Source organism: Cetorhinus maximus, chromosome 16 (assembly GCF_964194155.1).
Source record: "Cetorhinus maximus chromosome 16, sCetMax3.hap1.1, whole genome shotgun sequence".
NCBI classification, from domain to species: Eukaryota; Metazoa; Chordata; class Chondrichthyes; order Lamniformes; family Cetorhinidae; genus Cetorhinus; species Cetorhinus maximus.
The window spans coordinates 56,106,786-56,128,084 of NC_135894.1; the positions used below are offsets into that span (position 1 = coordinate 56,106,786).

At 41.8% G+C, this 21,299-nt stretch overlaps 1 protein-coding gene across 3 annotated transcripts in view; it reads left to right on the plus strand.

Annotated features, from left to right (window-relative positions):
* Positions 1–21,299, plus strand: part of il1rapl1b (interleukin 1 receptor accessory protein-like 1b) — a 1,487,064-nt gene that overhangs the window by 1,066,404 nt on the left and 399,361 nt on the right. For all 3 annotated transcript variants that reach the window (XM_078559845.1, XM_078559847.1, XM_078559846.1), the window contains exon 6: positions 11,984–12,058. In XM_078559845.1, coding sequence (XP_078415971.1) covers positions 11,984–12,058 — 75 coding nt within the window. The remainder of the gene's footprint in view (positions 1–11,983; positions 12,059–21,299) is intronic.

The window sequence follows — 21,299 nt, forward strand, 5'->3', positions numbered from 1 at the left end:
TATTATATGAATATGGAATACTTTACCAGAGGGAAAAATCGAGTTAAAAACATTATTATTTAAGATTAAAGAAAATCTATTTATTTGAAGCAGAGGACGATACAAGGCTGCGGGAAGATAAGTTGGAATTTGTTTTGGATTGTTCCGACAGTCCATGATGGACTATTTGGTCCTCCTTCTGTGCTGGGAACTTCTATCCATTTTAGAAGAGAAATTTGTGGGATCAGCAACTATAATGAAAAATAGATAGGATGAGGAAAGTTCAGGAAATAGTCTAATTTTTATGTTATTCTTTTGATTCCAACTATCACAAAGGCAGTGCTTCAGGATCCAATTAAATATTTAATATGCTGACTATTCCTCCAACGCCTAGATATGATTCACTAAGAGCAGCTGATTTTCTTTAGACTTATATAACTATACAGTATAATCAAGTCTCTAAATGGAAACTACCCACTTAAATCAGCCATTACATACTTTAGAGTGATTGTTAGCAGCCAGAGGTCATTAGGTGAAGACAGATGCAACAGAAAATTAGAAATGCCAACACTTAAGGGCTTCTGCTAATTGTAATTCATAACAAATTCTTGCAATTAAATTGGAATGACATTTTCTGTGCAGGGATGACCATCTGAACTGCACAAAGAAAAGAAAGAACTTTAGTACTTTAGGCAGTTGAAAATTATCACTTAGTGAAATGTTGTTGCCTACCTCGCCAAAGTAATTAATAGCTTCTTTGAAGTGCATTAGGAAACATTCTTTGAATAAAAAGAAAAAATCATCACCAGGAACTAATCAACAAATGGATGTTCTGGGCATTAAGTGTAAATTATTTGATGAGTTTTTCAACACATATAAGAGCAGGAATATAGGAGGAAGAATAGACCATTAAACTTCTCAAGCCTGTTCCAGCATTAAATGCAATCATAGCTGATCTGTGTCCTAACTCCATTTAACTGCCTTGGATCTATATCCCTTAAATACACTTAAGTGCAAACATCTGTTGATCTCAGGTGAAAAACTTTTAATTGAGCGAGCATTTTTTTCGAATAGGTGTTCCAAACTTTGCATGAAGTGTTTCCATATCAATTATTTTCAAAATCCTAAAACCCTCTATTAAAATCACCACTTAATTTTTTATATTCCAGAGAATACAGCCTAGTTTATCTGATCTTTTCTTATAACTTATTCTGTATAATTCAATACAGGGGATTTCCCATTAGACGCTGTAATCTAATGCAACCATTAATATACTGCTGGTAAGATATCTGGAGTGGTCTTGTGGCAGTGGGTAGTGTCCCTGCCTCTGAGTCAGGAGTTCTGGATTCAAGTCCTACCCGAAGACTTGAAAATGCATTCATTACATGGCCAAAACAATCAACCTGTAAGTCCTTGCATATGGCAGGGAGGAAGAGCGAGAGAGTCTCCTGGTCAGCCATGCTTGATGTGAGCAACGCCCTTCTTCTTTTGCCTCTGGTGACAGGTGAGCGACCTGTTCCAGGGAAAAAAGCTAGCTATGGAAACAGACATAAGCACATGTTTTGTCCGCCTCATATGTCATTAAACATGGGAAAGTCTCTAACGGTGCTATAAGTGTTTAATCGTAAAACATTGGGCCGGGTATTTTGCTTGCGGACTCATCAGCCTATCATTTGCCCCCATTTATTTTAATGGACAGGAAGATTCCGCTTTGCCTAGCAGAAGATTGTGGCACTTGTGTCTATAACATTATCTCTATGACATTCAAAATCAGCCATACAAAGGGAACCCACTTAGTATGTAACTCTAGTATTCTCATTTATTTTTTAAATTGTTCAGTCATTCTCTTAAAATGAAACCCTTGAACTATTCAAATTAGGAAAATGAATCTACATACCTATTGTTTCACGTATAAGTCATTCTTACTTCTGCTTAAGTTATACCATAACTTCACAGGAACAAAGTCACTTAAAACAAAATATACCCAAATGATGGCTGCATTGATAAATACAAAAACAGCCCAAATTCACAGAGGCCTGAATTTTTGGCTTGGCGAGCGGGGGCGGGGCCTGCTCACCGAGGCATAAAATGACGCGCGGTGACATCGGGCGGGCGTCCCGGCCTCAACACGCGTCATTTAGATTTGCAGTTTGGTGGGCGTGCAGCTGACTTGGCTGCGCACCCACAGAGCTGTCAAAGGCCCATTAAAGCCATTTAAAAAGCAATTAAAGTAATAAACTGAGCTGCCCATCCAACCTTAAGGTCGTGGGCAGGCCTTCGCATTTTTCCCGTCCCGTCCTCCCAACTACACCCCAACCCCCTGACTACCATCCTGACCTCCAGACTACACCCCCAACTATCCTCCTGACCTCCCGACTACACAGACACACCCCGACTACCCCCCTGACTAGACCCCCACACTCCCGACTACACCGACACACCCCGACTATCCCCCTGACTAGACTCCCACACTCCCGACTACACCGACACACCCCGACTACCCCCCTGACTAGACCCCCACACTCCCGTCTACATCGACACACCCTGACTACCCTCCTGACTAGACCCCCACACCCCCAACTACCCTCCTGACCTCCCGACTACACCGACACACCCTGATTACCCTCCTGAATAGATCCCCACACTCCCAACTACCCTCCTGACCTCTTCACTACATCCCTATCCTCCCAACCTCCCGCCTACACTGCCACACCCCGACTACCTTGCTGACCTCCTGACTGCACCTCCAACTACCTCCCGACCTCCCAACTACAACCCGTTCCTCGACTATACTTCCAACCTCCTGACTACACACCTACCCTGACTACCCTTCTTCTTCTTCTAATTGTTGCACTGCCTCCTCATCCGAGGTGGTCTGGGGGCTGGGAGTGAGGCACCTGCTGGAGCTGTTCCTCCTTTACTTGCTTTTACTTGCTGGTGGCTGGAATAGAGAGAAGAGATAATTAGCGATTGACTAGGTGGATTTCTACACTATAGGTCACTCATAGTCATTGTCTGCATGTGGCCAATGTATACTGGATGGACCCTCACTGGCTTGTTGGGGGAGGCTGATCTTGTCTTCCATGCAGGAACGATCTCTATCCTCCAAAGCTCTGGGGTCCCTTGTCTGGTCTTTGCTCTCTCCCTTCTATTGTGAGAGACCTTATCCTGCATAAAGACAGATGGATTGACTGTGACCACAATGGATGAGCAGTTCAGAAGCATCCATGCCTGTTGTCTGCTGAGCCCTCAGCAGTAAGATATTAATATGCTGTTCGTACAGGATCTTACATGAGATAATGAGCTTAAAATGGCTGGCAGACATTCCGTACCGATGCTCCATCTGCTGGTTGGGTGTGACATCCTTGTGGACTCTAACTCTTAGACTACCTGATGACCTTATCAGGGTGTGAGTTTAGAGCGAGTCGAAGTTTCACTTACCCTGGTGGAGCACATCAGATCATTCATTCCTTCCCTGTACTGCAGGGCAGTCCTTTTTTTGCTGGCCACGGGTGCTGACCTCCCTGGTGACCTCCTCCCAGGCTGGCGAGTTTCAGGTGGGAAGACCTCTAGCTCCCATCCCGAGGAAAGAGGACCACCTGCTTTTCCTGAATGGCCTGCAGGAGAATCCCCAAGGAGGGTTTGCTGAACCGTAGAGTGAAGGGTTTTGTTCTTTTGGACGCCATGGTGAAACATAATTAACAATGCACCTGGCCTGCAGTGAGTGAATGTCTGTGTGGGTGCCATTTAAATATGGTGGCAGGACCTTCGACGCCATGAGGTAATGCAGGCTGGATGAATCTCTGCCCGCCCCACCACAAGATTTGACGAGCTCTTTGTTAATGCATAAATAATGAGCTGAAAAACGGAAAATCGCATGGATTAATCCGGTCCGCCACCCAGCAGGAATTACACTGACTTCCCCATCCACTACCGCACTTAGTCTCCAGAATGGAAAATTCTGCCCATAGAGTGATCATTTATGGCACAGAAGATAGCCAATGAGCTCTCCAAGTCTTTGCCAGCTCCCCAGGGAGCAATCCAATCAGTCTCACTCCCTGGCTCTATCGCTGTAACCTGCAAGTTTATTTCCTTTGTGCCCATCCCATTTCCTTTGGAAATTGTTTCCACATCCACCATCCTCGTTCCAGGTCATTACCACCTGCATTCTCCCTGTATTTCTTGCCTAAATTCTTACCTGTATCCCTTAGTCCTTGTACAATCAGCTAATGGGTTCCTTGTCTACCTTATCTAAGCATGTCACCTTGTACACCCCTATCAAATCTCCCTCAGTCTCCTCTGCTGCAAAGAGGAAAGCCCCAGCCTTTCTAACCGAACCTTGTAACTAAAGCCCCCATCCCTAGAACCATTCTGGTAAATCTCCTTGACACCTCTCTAGGAATGTTCACATCTTTCCTAAAGTGTTGTGACCAGAACTGGATGCAATACGTTAGTTGAGGGCCTAACCAGAGCTTTATATAGGTTCAGCATAACTTCTCTAAGTCAACAACGAATGTATCTTGCCAGTTGTTCATTCCACAGTATCTTTACAGTGCAGAAGGAGGCCATTCAGCCCATCGAGTCTGCACTGGCTCTTAAAGAGTATTCCACTTAGCCCTGCCTTATCCCCGCAACTTTGCATATTCTCTCTTTCCAGGCAGCAATCCAATTCCCTTTAGAATACCTTAATCGAACCTGCCTCCACCACCCTCTTAGGAAGTTTGTTCCAGACTCCCAACGATCCTCTGGGTGAAAATTTTTTTCCTCACATTACATTTGCTCCTTTCGTCAATTGTTTTGAATCTGTGCCTGCCAGTCCTTGATGTTCTCTTGAGTGGGAACAGTTTCTCATTATTTACCTTGCCCCATACCCCTCAGGATCTTGAATACTTCTATCAAGTCCCCTCTAAACCTTCTTTTCTCCAATGAAATCAGTCCCAACCTCTCCAATCTACCCTTCCTCCTGGGAATCATTCTTGTGAATCTGCTCTCCACTCTCTCCAATGCATTCACATCCTTCTTCAAGTATGGCACCCAGTACTGGATGCAGTACTCCAGATGAGGCCTAACTAGTGTCTTATACAAGTTCAAAATGACCTCCTTACTCTTGTACTCAATCCCCTATTAATAAAGCCTCAGGTACTGTATGCTTTATTAACTGCTTTCTCAACATGCCCTGCCATCTTCAATGAACTGTGTATGTATACACTGAGGTCCCTCTGTTCTTTCCTTTAGAGGCTCTCCGTTTATTTTATACTGTCTCACCACATCTTTCCTGCCAAAACGAATCACCTCACAATTCTCTGCATTGAACTTCATCTGCCAACTTGTCTGCCCAATCCACCAACATGTTTATGTCATTTTGAAGTTCAAGACTATCCCCACCACAGTTGACAACATTTCCAATCTTTGTGTCATCTGCAAATTTTGAAATCATGCCCTGCACACCACTGTCTAGGTCATTAATATATATCAGGAAGAACAAGGGTCCCAACACTGAGTCCCTGAGGAACTCCACTACAAACCTTCCTCCAATCTGAAAAGCAACCATTATCACTACTCTGTTTCCTGTTACTCAGCCAATTTCTTATCCAAGTGCCTATTTTCCCTTTAATTCCATGACCTAGAATTTTGCTCACAAGTCTGTTGTGTGGCACTGTGTAAAATGCCTTTTGAAAATCCATATATACCACATTAACAGCATTGCCCTTATCAACCTTCTCTGCTACCTCCTCAAAAAACTCTAGCAGTTAGTTAAACGTGATTTTCCCTTGATGAACCCATGCTGGCTTTCCTTAATTATCCTGCACTTCTTTAAGTGATAATTGATTTTATCCCATACTATAGTTTCCAGAAGTTTCCCTACCACTGAGGTCAAACTGACTGGTCTGTAGTTGCCAGCTTTAACCTTGCACCCCATTTTGAACAAGGGTATCACACTTGCAATTCTCCAGTCCTCTGGCATCTCCCCTGTGTCTACGGAAAACTAGAAGATTATCACTAGTGCCTCTGCAATTTCCACTCCCACTTCCCTCATCCCCCTGGACGCAACTCACCCGGTCCCGGTACCTTATCTATTTTAAGTAAAGATAGCCTTTCCAACACCACCTTCCTCTTAATTGTAAGTTCTTCTAGTGTACCAGTTACCTCCCCTCTCACCTTGGCCTGGGTAGCAAGTTCTTCCTTTGTAAAGACAGATGCAAAGTATTTGTTCAACACCTCTGCTATTTCTCCAGTCTCCACATGCAAGTCCCCTTTTTGACCCTTATAGAAAACCTTGGGGTTCATTTTTATGTTCACTGCCTGCCTCTTTTTGTGCTCCCTCCTTGCTTTTCTTATTAGCTTATTCACTTCTTCTCTGGTCCTTCTGTATTAGCCTGATTCTCCATTGTATTTTCTATCTGACATCTGTTGTACATGCACTTCATCCTTTTCATCTTTACCTCTATCTCTCCCATCATCCGTTGCGCTCTGGATATATTTGTCCTACTTTTCCTCTTCAAGGGAATATACCTTGACATTGCCTGCAATACTTTTTCTCCACTTGCACTTAACCACAGACTTTCTGTGGACTTTGTATTGAAACTTGTGGAGATTGTAAATGCATTTTGATGCAGTGCCCTCTACAGGGAATCTGGGGCATGTGTATCTCCTGTGTCAGCTATGGCTCAGTTGGTAGGTTGTGAGTTTAAATCCCATTCCAAGACTTGAGTACAAACATTAAGGTTGACACTCCAGTGCAGCATTGAGGGAGTGCTACACTGTTGGAGGCCCATCTTTCAGCTGAGATATTAAATCGAGGACCTGTCTGGCCTCTCAGGTTGACATAAAAGATCCCATGACATTCTTTGGAAAAAGAGCAAATGAGTTATCCCTGGTATCCTGGTCAATATTTATCCCTCAATCAACATCACAAAAACAGATTATCTGTTCATTATCACATTATTGTTTGTGGGAGTTTGCTGCGTGCAAACTGGCTGCTGCATATTCTACATTACCACAGTGACTACATTTCAAAAGTACTCAATTGGCTGTAAAGTGCTTTGAGACATCTGGTGACCATGAAAGGTGCTAAATACAAGTCCTTCATTTTCTTGTTAACCAATAAATTGAAGAAACTTTACTGCAACATAGAGTCTAAACAAGGAAATGTCAGTTAGAATAGTTAACTCAATGCCAAGTCATGTACATATAGCAAAATAAAGGGAAATATGGGATTAATGTTGGAAGAAAGAGGGTGGAATTGTCCTAGATTTGCACTAAAAGCAGTAGCAGGTGTGAAAAATGACGTTTTACCCACCAGCCGCAATGGCGGGTTTTTGTGCCATATCATCCACTTTCCATCTCATTAATTATGCACCCACAGGAAACATGCCATCTTGCTGGTGAGCATCCTCTGAATTGCCTGCCAAGCCATCACATCACTGCTTCCTCACTCCGGGTGCCATATCTAAACTGTAGCCGCACGCACAGTTCCCAATGCTGGCAGCCCAGGACTGCGTCAGTGAAAACATGGCCCTGAAGGCCAAGAAGAATTTGGTGACCCATCACTGCAATGTCTTTTGGAGGCCCATGGTGATGTCCTCCACGTCTGCTCTGGCTGCAGAATGTCCAATAATCTCACCACTCTGGCTTCGGAGGCGGTGGCAGTGGTGGTCAGTGCCAGAAGAGGTTGGCCAGCCAATGCATAAAAGATTTCACCCATGCCGCCAGAGTAAAGCAGCCATCTCATCACTCTAGACTCTCATACTCACAAGCCCATCACACATTCACTGTATCTCACTCACTGGCAGCTCAAGGGACATCACTATGCACTCTCTCACACACACCCTCACATCTCCATCTGGCCTCATCTCCTCTGGAGACTACCTCCCCAGCCGTCACAATCTTGAGGCCACTTGCACAGATCAACATGTGCCCTTGCCCTGTAGTCTTTTCCCTTGCCTAGGGTCACTCTTCCCACTTCCCAAAGCAAATGCTAGCCCTGCAGACGTTGAAAAGCCTCCCCTGCCTTGTGTCTGGACTGGTAAATAGAGACCTGCCAGTCAGCCCCCCTGTAAGTGATGTGGTGCTGCCTGCAAAGCCTGGCACTGATGACTGTAAGTGCCACCTGAAGCAACGTAGGCAAACAAGCCTCAAAGTCCCGAGTGAAGTGCAGCTCGCCAGGTGCACGTCACTTATGTTCAGCTATGAAATGTGCCGGATGATCCAGCATAGGGAGATGATTCTGGTGAGCAGGGCTTAGAATGAGATGCTAAAGTATTGAAATTAATTTCCCGACATGTGGAGACAGGAAACGCTGCCCATCATTGATGAGCGGAGCAGATGATTGCAAACGGGTTTCATGACAGTGTAAAACTGATTTTTGGCCTTCTCATATTGTCTGCTCACACCCACCATGACGCTCTTCACCACTGAGACTGGACGATTCCATCCAGAGAGAGGGAGATAAAAGAGAGAGATAGAAAAATACAAAAACGATTATATTTCTTTTTAAATCTCCAACAATAATTGAAATCTGAAGGAAAGAGATTTCACACTTGGATCCATCTAGTCCTACTTTCTTTGTCTCGACTTCTCACAAGTAATGCCAGACGGTTGACTGGTAAGTTAACAAGAAAATTTAAGATTATTGGGTGTGAAATCTCCTTGAGTGGTGGAATGAAATGACAGTAGTTACACTCTCCATTTGGAATTAGCAGCTCGTTTTACAGTCTTCCTGATTTTACAGGTGAGTAAATCGGGCTGCTAATTCACTATTGTCTGATCAACACTAGCACCCAAGACGAGTTTCACCCTCAACCATTGATTGTATATGTTGCTACCACATAATCAGCCCAATCTTTCGTACCTCATTGGACCTTTGCATATGTGAGATATGCACCTAAAGTCACATAGAGGCTTTCTTTTTTAAAAAATCAATCTTTGTGAGCCCAGGAGACACATGACTACTCCCATCTACCCAACAGAAAACTTCCACCCCTTTGTGAGCCCGTTCCCGTCCCTGGTGTAGTGACCAGTAATGCACACTGGGGAATTGAACCATTTCTTTCTTTATCTCTTACTTCTATGCATAGGAATTCTGTTGTAATGCAGTTGTTACTTCAATATTTTGTAGTATTTATATACTTCTTTTCCCAGTTTCCCCATTAGCTTTTGATATCCCTTATCACTCTGAAAGAGTGTTTTAAAATTTCACTACCTACAAGCCTCTTGTGATTTAATTCAGCAAAGCCTTTTTTCTCAGCAGCTTTTATCGATCCTCTGATCTCAAATCGAAATTTTTCCTACCAACATACGTAATGGGAGCAGAAGTAGGCCATTCGGCCCCTCAAGCCTGCTCCACCATTCAATAAAATCATGCTGACCTGTTTGTGTTTCAAATTCCACATTTCCATTCACCCCCAATAACCTTTGATTCCCTTGCCTAACAAGAATCTATCTACCTCTGCCTTAAAAATATTCAATGACCCCGCCTCCACCACATTCTGAGGCAGAGAGTTCCAAAGTCGCACAACCCTCTGAGAGAAAAAAATTCTCTTCATCTCTGCCCTAAAATGGTGACCCCTAATTTTAAAACACTGCCCCCCCCCCTTAGATCTGGACTCACCCACAAGAGGGAACATCCTTTCCACGTCCACCTTCCTGAGATTATTCAGGATTTTATATACCTCAATCAAGTCACCCCTCACTCTTCTAAACTCCAGTGAAAACAAGCCCAGTCTGTTCCAACCTTTCCTCATAAGACAACCCACTCATTCCAGGTATCAATATAGTAAACCTCCTCTGAACCTCCTCCAATGCATTTACATCCTTCTTTAAATAAGGAGGCTAAAATTGTACACAATATTCAAAATGTGGTCTCACCAGTGCCCTGTATAACTGAAGCATAACATCCTTACTTTTATGTTCAATTCCTCTCATAATAAAGGGTAGCATTTCATTAGCCTTCTTAATTACTTGCTGTACCTGCATACTAACTTTTTGTGACTCATGCACTAAAATGCTTCTTGCATCTTGGAGTTCTCCGTTTAATTAATACTCTGCTTTTTTATTCTTCCTGCTAAAGTGAACAACTTCACATTTTCCCACATTATACGACATCTGCCAGATTTTTGCCCACTCACCCAACCTATCTATATCCACCTGCAACCTCCTTATGTCCTCTTCACAACATACTTTCCTACATATGTTTCTGTCATCTGCAAATTTAGCTGCCATGCCTTCACTCCCCTCACCTAAGTCATTGATATAAATTGTAAAAAGTTGATGCCCCAGCACAGACCCCTGCAGGAGCCCACTCATCGCATCCTGCCAATCAGAAAAAGACTCATTTATGCAAGCTCTGTTTTCTGCAAGCCAGCCAATCTTCTATCCATGCTAATATGTTACCCCCTACACCATATTCCGTAATAACTTCTAATGCCACTGTATCAAATGCCTTCTGGAAATCCAAGTACAACATGTCTACAGGCTCCCCTTTATCCACAGTACATGTTACTCCTTCAAAGAACTCCAATAAGTGGTGAAACATGATTTCCCTTTCACAAAACCATGCTGACTCTACCTGATTGCCTTGAGTTTTTCTAAGTGCCTAGCTATAACGTCTTTAATGATCAATTCTAATATTCCCACGACAGATGTCAAGCTAACTGGCCTATATTTTTCTGTTTTCCGCCTCCCTCCCTTCTTTAATAGAGGGGTTATATTTGCTACTTTTAGTCTGATAGAACCTTTCCAGAATCTAGCGAATTTTGGAAAATTGACACCTTTCTCTATCGTGAAGTCGGAAGCAAAATATTTGTTCATTTCATCTGCCATTTCCTTATTATCTACTAATAACTCTCCATTGTCACTCTCTAGAGGACCAACACTCACTTTACTTACTATTTTCCTTTTTAATTACCCGTAGAAACTCTTGCTATCTGTTTTTACATCTCGAGCTAACTTCCTCTCATACTCTTAATTTATTTCTCCTGATTAACATTTTAGCCATTCTCTGCCGTTCTTTATATTCTGACCAATCATCTGACTTGCCACTCATCTTTGCACAGTTATATGCCTTTTTCCTTAAGTTTGATGCTTTCCTTAACTTCTTCAGTTAACCATGGATGGTGGGTCCTCCCCTTAGAATTTTTCTTTATAGTAGGAAGGTACTTATTCTGAGTATTCTGAAATATCCCCTTAAATGTCTGCCACTGCTTCTCTATTCAACTATACTCTAGCCTAGTGTCCCAGTTCACTTCAGTTGGCTCAGCTTTCATGTCCACATAGTTGCCCTTATTTAAGTTTAAAAAGTAATCTTAGACCCAATCTTCTCCCTTTCAAACTGGATGTAAAATTCAATCATATTGTGGTCGCTGGTACCTAGGGGGTGCCTTTACTCTGAGGTCATTAATTAATCCTGTCACATCACACAATACCAAGTCTAATATAACCTGCTGCCTGGTTAGTTCCAGAACGTGCTGCTCTAAGAAACTATCTTGAAAGCATTCTATGAACTCTTCAACCAGGCTACTATTTCCAATCTGGCTTTTCCTGTTTTCCGAGAAGGAAAAACTAGTGAAAACTGGGAAATAAGAGTACTGATCGGTACTGTTTTTTCCTTCTATGGTTATTTCTGTCCCTTTATCCCTTTACCCTGCCATCTAAGTTTAAATCTGCCCTCATTCTTCAATTTACCCTTTATGTAATGGTACTTGGTTGCATTTTAATATGGTGGGAAAAGCATATCATTCATGCAGTCATTCCCTCCAGTTGAAAAACTAGACTGAAGAATGCCTTTATATTTAATAGCTCCTGATCAATTTGCAAATTCCAGCCTTTTGACTGTGCTGACTATAATAATTCACTGGTTTAAGCAAACACATGGACTTGCATTCCGTATAGATATAGGTGAGCTGTGCCAGGCATGTCTGGAGTTACTGTTACCTCATGTGTATTGTGGATCATTGGTAAATGTTCTGTTCAAATGCACTTAATGTGTGAATATTTTCTCTTACAGCTCCAATGACAGACAAACCACCCAAGTTCCTCTATCCTTTAGAAAACAGATTAAACCCTGTGGAGGCACAGCTTGGTAAGTCAAAGTGATTTTACGTTTTCACGCTATAGATAAAGTAACCTGAAACTTCTGAGAGGCTCAGCAATTGTACAATGTATTGCTGCATAAGCCTTAATGGGATGGTTACTTTGTGATTACTTACACCACTTGTCTCATGTATGTGGGTCACAGGAGCCATTGACGATGATCAGACAGAACGCTGCTTAAGTAGCAGGTTTCTGTAGCAACAGCCAGAATCAAAGTGCATTATATGATGATATTGAGTAATGCTGCAACTTCTCAGAAGCAATTACCCACAGAATATATGTTTGCACTTTTATTGAAGTGGTACAATATTAATCAGTGGCCTTACCATAAAGAATATGTAGCATAGGCCCTAGCTCCAATGACACTATTACAAGTGAACTGCTCATTGACTATGTAGTAATCCCATTTGGTGATTATTTTTTGTCATTCTTGCCAACCAGCTTTATATTGTTTAACTGCTATTTATTAAATACACTGTGATACCTGGCTTTTAAAAAGGTGAAGATTACTTGTTAAGTAGAGATGTTAAATGAGCCCATATCGTTGTATTAAATATAAAGTTCACAGAACAGTGCTTGAACAAAGTTTTCCATTTGTTGCAAATAGTTTCACCACGAGGACCCCTTTTTGAAACTGGAATTGCTGCATATAAACTATGTTTGGAATGAACGTCCTTTATTTTGTATTCCATATATTTCTGCCATTTTACTGTTTCTGAAACTTTGCACTGATGACACCGTGAGATACTGGTGTGGATTACTAAACCCGGAGTGTAACATCTGAATTACTGTTTATAGTTAATGACAGTGCCCTTAATTAGTCACAGTGTCTGTAGATAATTCTGCTCCCCAATTCTGTTGGCTTCAATAATTTGCTTGTGTCAGTGCAGAAAGGATTCTAATTCTAATTTGTTGCTACTTTTTTTGGAATTTTAATGGTGATATTTGCTCTTTAAGCATAATTCTCTGATTTCTCACAAATTAAAGTGCCTAATCACAGTCTAAGATTGCCTTGAGATAAAATGCTGTTTACATTCTAATCCCAGTCTATGGCTAACCTGGGCTAAAACCTGATGATGTTTTAATCGCAGGCTGTGATGAACCTGGATAAAATGGGATGATGTTTTAATCCCAAACTGAGGTAAATCCAGGAAAAATTGCTATGATTTAAGGTGAGGCAGTGCTGAATCAAGGATAAGGTGTTATGATGTTTTAATGATATTCTGAACCCTGAATAAAGTGGTATTATGTTTTGATCCGACTGTAACTCACCAGGTCCAGCTGTTTTCATACTTTAATCCCAGACTATGATGAACACTGGATCAATGGTGTTATTTCAATTATGCTTTATCAGGCTATTAATATGTACTAATTAAGCAAAGTTGCACTGGTTCATTTTTACTGAAGTGATGCAAACACAATTGGGCACCATGTCTTATTGATGAATATGTGTGTGGCTTGGTCATTCACTGTTTTATATACTACATTTACTAAATGACATAATTTGACAAATGGGTTACTTACATAAATGTTGGCATATTATTTAAAAAGTTGCATTTTATTTTGACTATGACAGTTTAAAAAAATGGCTCAAATTTTAATGACCTTTTATTTTCCATTTATTCTACATTTCACCAGAGGTTTGTCCCTTTTTTGGGCGGCAGTATAATCTCAGCAGGAATGGCAGTAAGCACTTGGCCAACATTTAATGTTTTATACTCCATTGCACAGTGGCAGATAGTGCCACAAATACATTGCTAACTTGCACCAAAACCACAATGTTGTCAGATCCACTGAGAAGGAACGATAGCTTGCAGCATTAGTAAGCTGAAGAGACTATTCATTTTCATGTCAGTGCACAAATCCTAAATATCTGTTTCATTGTGTGTTTCTCAAAATAGGCCAGTGGTAGCTATATTACTGAAACTGTGTTTTTGTTTTAATAGTTATAGAGCAAAATCTTTGTTAGCACCAAGTACCCACAGCAAGATACATCTTTACAGTTATGCTAAAATCAAGCCGTAGGTTTCTTATCAATCTCAATTACAGATATATGCATAGAAAAAAGAGGAGCAATTGAGCTGTTACCCCAGCAGTTCTCACTGGCACATTGCTAATGTCTTTATATTAGCCTTTTGTTTGGTTTGATAAATATTTATGCCGAGAGAGTACAAATGAATGTCACAGTTGGCATATAAAAAACACATTAATTATTAAACAAAATGCACTTCTGTGGTGGGGTCTTGTGGCAAGGAACAAAACAGAAGAGAAAAAAGAAAAGCACATAAAAGGAAAGATCAAAAGCATGTTCCCTGTATAGTATGTGTTCTTTAATAATAGAAAATAAATAAATATGATTTCTGGAAGAAAGCAATATTGATGTTAGCACTGACTTTCACTGATAACTTTGTGCCTGAGAGAGAAATAATTTTAATGCACTCAGTTAAATATGTTTCCAAGCAGCACGTTAAGTTATTACTCTATTTCCATTAATTTTTGCCATAATTTCAAAGGGGATGGTGATTTTAACTTCCAAGCAGCCAGTCAGTGGAATGTATGAGCTACCTACCTGATCCCATTGCTGGGAGCACCAGTCCACTTTGAGAGCTGGGCCTTTGCAGCGCACATCTGGTGAGTTACATTGGCTGAACATCATGCTGCAGCTCGTCAGCTATGGGCCAGCACAAATATAGTGGCAGAAGGCTCATCAAGAGCCAATGTGTCAGTCGTAAGGTGAAATCCCCCGCACACTGGAATTGGGAAGGAATATACAAACGCACAAAGAGCAGAGAGAATGCGTTCTGAAAACAAGCTCAAGAGACCTGGGAAGTATTAGCGGCAATGTTCACTTAAATCACACTTTTTAGGTGAGCAGAGAAAATAAGGTTTATTGAAAATAAAAATGGAAGAATAATTCCTAGAATGTTCAATGGGCTTTCTCAAAACCTAGCATAATTGGCCAAGAAAAAAAGTGGCTTACTGCATTTCTCAGGGTTTTCACTGAAGTTATGGCGGGAGACTGGGAATAACCCATAGAATCCTTTTGCTGATCTTTATTCCCTCTTTAATAAATTCTGAAGCAGTGGCCTTGAGGAGTTATTTTTGAGTTTGCACTTCTGATCAGGAACTTCATGCAGCGGAGGAACATATTAGAAATTTGGTTTGCAGCCTGTGTATGATTGTTGAACTGTTTACATGAATGATCAGAATTTCCAGTATCATCCCAAATTCCATGATATGCACTGTCAATAGGAGAGGTTCCCAGAGTGGAATCATAAAGTTTAAGATTATCCATGTCAGGTTCTTATTTTTGATGTTTGGATTTTTAAAAATCCTTTTCTGAGGGTCACCACTGGAATATGCACACACTCTATATAAACCGTGTGATGCCTTATAATGGAAAAATTGTACATTTTTTGTTGAATTAAAGGTTTTGGATGAAAGCTTATAGTGAATGTTTAGCTTGCTAGCAGTTTTAAAAAATTAAGCCATGTCTTATCTGCAAATATGCATTTTATCCCGATCCCAAGATGAAATGGGCCATTTCATTTTAATTCAGCCACTTGATATAATAAGAAGACATGAGTAACAAAATCGTTATGTGCTGCATATTGTTCTGAGTCATAGAACAGACACAAAACCTCCTTCACCCTATAGACAACTGAAGTAGGTCCAATGCCACATTGGCTTGGGTCATATTACAACATCTCTGGCAGATGCCTTATGCTAATGAGAGGGCAAAAACCTGTTTCAAGACCCTAACCTGAAATTAGTCAAAAGCTAGGCGGATTTTACACTTTGCGAGCTCTTCAGGGTCAAACCAACAGTTTGTTGTTTTTATTCCACTTATATTAATGTGGAGCCAAGGGAAGGAGGAGTGCTTCTGCTGGATTGCCAACAGTACTGTGGTTCCTCGCCCCATCCTGATTACTTCCTGAACCCCATTTCAGGACCTACCTGATGTAATGCTGGGCCCAACTAGTGGGCTGCATTGGGACAGCTGATTGGCTCTGTCCCCAGATCGCCGCGGTCCAACAGCTAAACTCGGACCATCTCTTCAGGACGGTGTTAGAGTCATGTCACCCCTTTACAAGCCTGCAAACGAATTTCTTCTCCCATATAAGCATTTACAACCACCGGCATCTTTGGATTGCTTAAAAGCAGAAAGGATCATGATCTGTAATTTCTAATGACAGCTATAGTCGAGGCAGGATGTGATGACTTGAAGGTAATGGATAGCCCTATGCCTGGATGCCAACTTCATATTGTTATAATCATTCAAAATTCTGATGTTGCCAAGTGCTCTTTTGTCATATGCTTAATATTGTTCTATTCTGAACTTATTTGACCCCACAATAGCTGAAATACTCTTAGTATACATTTTATTTTGTTATTTTCAATAATAAAACTATGTTTGGTTTCCAAATACTTTACCATTTATATGTCAACTTAAGAAGTACAGGTCTTTATCTAGGGTCTGGGTGACTGCAACTTTGTGAATCACTGTTAATGCATTCTGTTTCCTCTTCAGTTGTCACTTTTCCTGTTCCATTCAAGAAGACAAGCGCAGATTACAGGATGAGATTGGCAAATTAATTCCTTTCTCCCGCCCATTAAATGCTTTGCAATCATATTGCAAAAATGTATTGGAACGGTATGCCTTATTACAATAGTATCCTTTGTGTTACAGAAGTGACATCCCTTGCATTGCGACCCTAACCCTACAGCAAAGGCACTTAATCTCACCAAAAGACAATCTGTGATTTAGCAAAGAATCATGTTCAGTAAACAGTTCTTAAACTCAGGGTCATTTCATCCAGAGCTGGGTTTTGCCAAATTTACTGACATTCACTGCTAGCTTAAATCATTCTCGAGACGAGAGCCAACTTAATTCCCCAATTGCTATTTCATAATGTGTTATTAGCTTATAAGTCATGTTAGTTTTATGTCATGTACAAAAAGCACTTAGATAATAACATTGAGATGCAGTTCCAATAATAACAAAATAACTGATACCTAAGGTAGTTTTTTCACCTATCAAGCGCCAACCAATGTCTTGGCCTTGGGACATCTTCAGCAATATTGCTCATGATATGAAGGCACCTGTACTCAATGATTTTGATTTTAATTGTGCTCTTCTGGGCAATTCCTGAATGGAGGACTGTCTCTTCCCCCATATGATTATCACTAAAAAACCAATGGGAGGTTAGATGAGTTTTTTTTTAACCACAGTTATTAAAACATGAAATCTTTATCTCAAGTAGTTCAGGCAAAGGCTGGGTAATCATTTCAAAGGAAAGTATATAAAGGAATTTGGGGAAAGGGAGGAAAAATGGGTCTACAGTAATTAGTTCCCAATGAAATGTGAGCGCTAACATATGTGTTGGACCAAAAGGCTTGTTATGTCACCATTTCTATCATTAAAATTCAAAGCCCTGATTTTAACTCCCACATGCCTGATGGGAATGGTGGAGCAGGGAGTTAACATGGTTGCAGTGGCCTGTTTACCCAATCCTCACTGCTTGCCATTTAAACTGGCGCATTTGGTCAGATAAAGAAACATTCATACTGGGTAAGCGGGGGTCTCATTGGGGCCCATTGTTTGAATATCAATGTCATTTAGACCCCAAATATATTTTAACTGTTGACAGCCTTGTTTGGCGCTGGTTACCAGAAGAAACAGTGACCCAGAAAAGGGCTAAAAAGATCAGTTACATTTTTGTAAACGTTTTCTTGTGAGCCACACATGCTCATCCACACCACAAGAAAGAAAACCTAGGACTCCAAGTTTCCCTCCCCAACTCGGATCACCTGCTCCTGACTGTTTCAGTAAGTACTCAGGCAAAGCCTCCCATCACACTGAATGAACTCCCACCCACCAGCAAGATATCATTGAAACCAGGTCTGAGCGAGAATCTGGTCTGGTATATTCAAATGGGAATTAACATGGCTTGGGCCTCCTGCCAGCAAGCTGAGGTGAAACTGATAGCCTGCCAACATCACCCTTGCCCCTCAACCCTACATCATTGTGTTGTTGGGTTGGAGTAGTTTCAATGATCTCCAAAGACTGCTAGCTATAAACATTCTAACATTTATTTTAACATGTTTAAGATTATGGAGAACACTTTTACAAGCTTCTGACCATGCTTGCTTTCCTTCTTATTTTCACTTTAGACTGTTCCAGGGTCTCACATCACAAGTATATGCCATTGCCTTCTATGGCATCGCTGACTATTACAGTTAACCCTTTATGAAACTTAGTCTAACATACTGCATTATACTACAAACCCCAGGTAAAAATGGGACTTATAATTCCAGGAAACAGCACAGAACCCAAATTCAATCAACATCCCACAGCTGGCAGGCTGTGACTGAAAACCCAAATGCAAATTGTAGAAGAAGTCTCTCAAGGGCCACAGGGGAAAGGGAGGTGGCTTGAAATAATACCAAGCCCACTGAACTATGGCTTCCAAGTCATAATTAAACAGTTTTAGCAAACTGTAGGGATTTAAATTATTGCAAAATTTTTGTGGATCAAATCAACATCTGGTACTACTTAATTAAAATAAATTAGTTGTATACAACTTCAATATACTCCTAGGTTAATTGCATCTAATTCACCCACATTAATAGCTTACTTCTACACTGAATTAAAATATGTTAATTGTACCCAGCTTTTCTCCTACCATAATACTGAAATGCAGCTAACACGTACCTCTATATTACATCTATATTATATCTGCTTGTTCAAATGCTAAATAAATTTTCTGCTGTGGATCCAGAAAATCCCAGTTTCCATTCCTTCTCCGTGCCAAATTACCAGATCTGATCTCTTGTGTGAATATTGACACTCCACATCCCAGGAGTCGGAATTCCAAGAGTTCCAGCCTTTGATCATTATCCAGTGACCTTTGCTGAAAAATGAACACATAGACGTTAAGTAGTCTGCCTAAACTCGAGCTTACCTTTTCTAAACATCTTTATTTTAATAAATCAGTTAACACTGATTATTATTGATTTTTCCTAGACACAGAGACCAGAAACGTAAAAAGAAAATTGAACTTCCAGTTAATAGCTGAAAGATAGAAATGTCAAGATTTCATGTTTTAAAACTTTTACTCTAACATATGACTGAAAGCACGGTTGACTAAACACTATTTTCATTTTTAGGCAACTTATAATTTAAACTACAGAGAGGAACATTCCCCTTTTATCCTTATCACACATTGCACTCTCCATGGAATTACAGTCCTTTAAGCAAACATTTCACAGTTGCTCCCAGCTTCCAATGGGTTCCCAAATCCCTGCTTTGATGAGTAGTAACTTTGAGTGACCATCTCCAAGTGCTTTCCTCAGTTTGCAGAGAGTTTTTTAAATGCACCACCAGCAATAAAGACTGTTCCGATTCTTGTTCCACCTGGTCATGCCATGACAAATCCCCCAGAATCCTTAAGAGGCTGCAGGATGCATCTCTTGAAGTAGAGACTCTCTCCCTCCCACAACCTGCTGTGGTAGTTTACAAAGCCAAGAAGCCTCTTTTCTCTGCTGACCACACAGAACTGCTATCTGTCTGTGATATTTATTGATTTGTAGGGAAGCCTATAACCTGATCTCAAAAATGGCTTGCTCTGCCCTCTGCCCCATAACAATGTGAAATATATTAACCTTGCTTCCAGGTAAAAAAGCTAATTTGCTATCCCTGATCCAAACCGCCATCTTATAAGTAAATAGACAGTTTACAGCACAACTGTTTAAAACCCAGTGCCTTCAACACCCACTTGTGACTTTGGGAGACTTGGGGCGGAATTTTCTGGTCCTGCCAGCGGTGGGTTTCGTGGTGGACAGGAGCGGAAATTTCGAAGAGAGACAAGAATCCCGTTGGCGGGAAACCAGTTCAGAATTCTCCCCTCGCCACTTTCGTGGTGGGACAGGATTCCTGCTGGTCCATGTCGGGAATGCTATTTGCATGCATTACCATGTCATGAATACTCATTAAAAATGCTACTCGTCAGAATCACAGTCACCCTCCCAGTTATGTGCCATGCCAGCGGGAAATTAGACCGATCAAAATCATGTTCAGACAGATGTGGCGTGCAGCCGTCTGCCCTCTCTGCGCTCATGTGAGTGCAACATTCAAAGCCTACTTGCAACAGCGCTGCTCCGGTTTCTCAGCAATGCCAGTGAGCTGCCACACTGGTGGGAGTGTAAGATTGGTCTGCTCACAGTGGGTGCCTCCGTATTCCGGGAGGACAGCACTGTGTGCGCTATGGGTCACAGGCACTCTGAAACAGAGACCAGCATTGCAACTGGGTGGTGTAAGGATGACAGGGACATGGGGGTCAGTGGGCTATGGTGGGATTGAAGAGTCTGGGGAAGGATGACAGAGACATGGAGGTCAATGGGCTATGGTGGGGTTGGGGGGTGCAGCGGGACGATGGCAAGCAGAGGGGAGACCGAGAGTGGGGAAGCTGGAGCCTGACATGGATGACTAGAATGCAGACAAAGAAAGGGTTAATGGGAATTGAGCTGTATGAATGGGAGGGGGTGCATGCAGACTTGGAATAGGAGGTTGAGGGTGTTGTGTTAGTGTGGCACAGGAGGGATGAGTTGCACAGAGACTCATGGAGGTGGGGAGGGGAAAGTCTTGCACACGAGAGACGGCTTGAACAAAGACTCATGGAGCAGGGGCAGTGGAGGGGGGATGTGAGGTTGTGTTGTGATCAGTCATGAAGGAACAGGAGCTCATTGAAAAACAGTCATAGCCCCTGGTCTGGGGCCAAGTGGTCAGGGTGAGAGATTAAAGGCATCCTCGGGCTTTGTGGGCTGTGCTACAGGGCTATGCATGGCACACACATCATTGTCTCACTGAAGGGAGGGGCAAAGCTGGGTGCTCACAGCTGCACAGCTTGGTGTGCAGGGAGTGTTAATTGTCTTACAGGTGGGGTTGTCTGGCTCAGTACTGAGCTGTGGATGGGATGGTCATGGTTAGGGGAGGCATCTGTAGCCTGTAAATGGAGAAAGCTTAATAAAGGAGGAATATTTGAAGTTCTCTTGTGGGAGTTCGCCTCTGTATGTGACCGTGCGCACAGCCTTGAGATGGGTAGGGGTGAGGTGGACATGGGACAGCAACAGGGGGGATGACTGGAATGCCCACCACAATTACAATGGGATCCAGGGTTACCAGGGGAGGCTGGAGAATAATCCGAGGGAGCTCTACCTGTACACCGTGA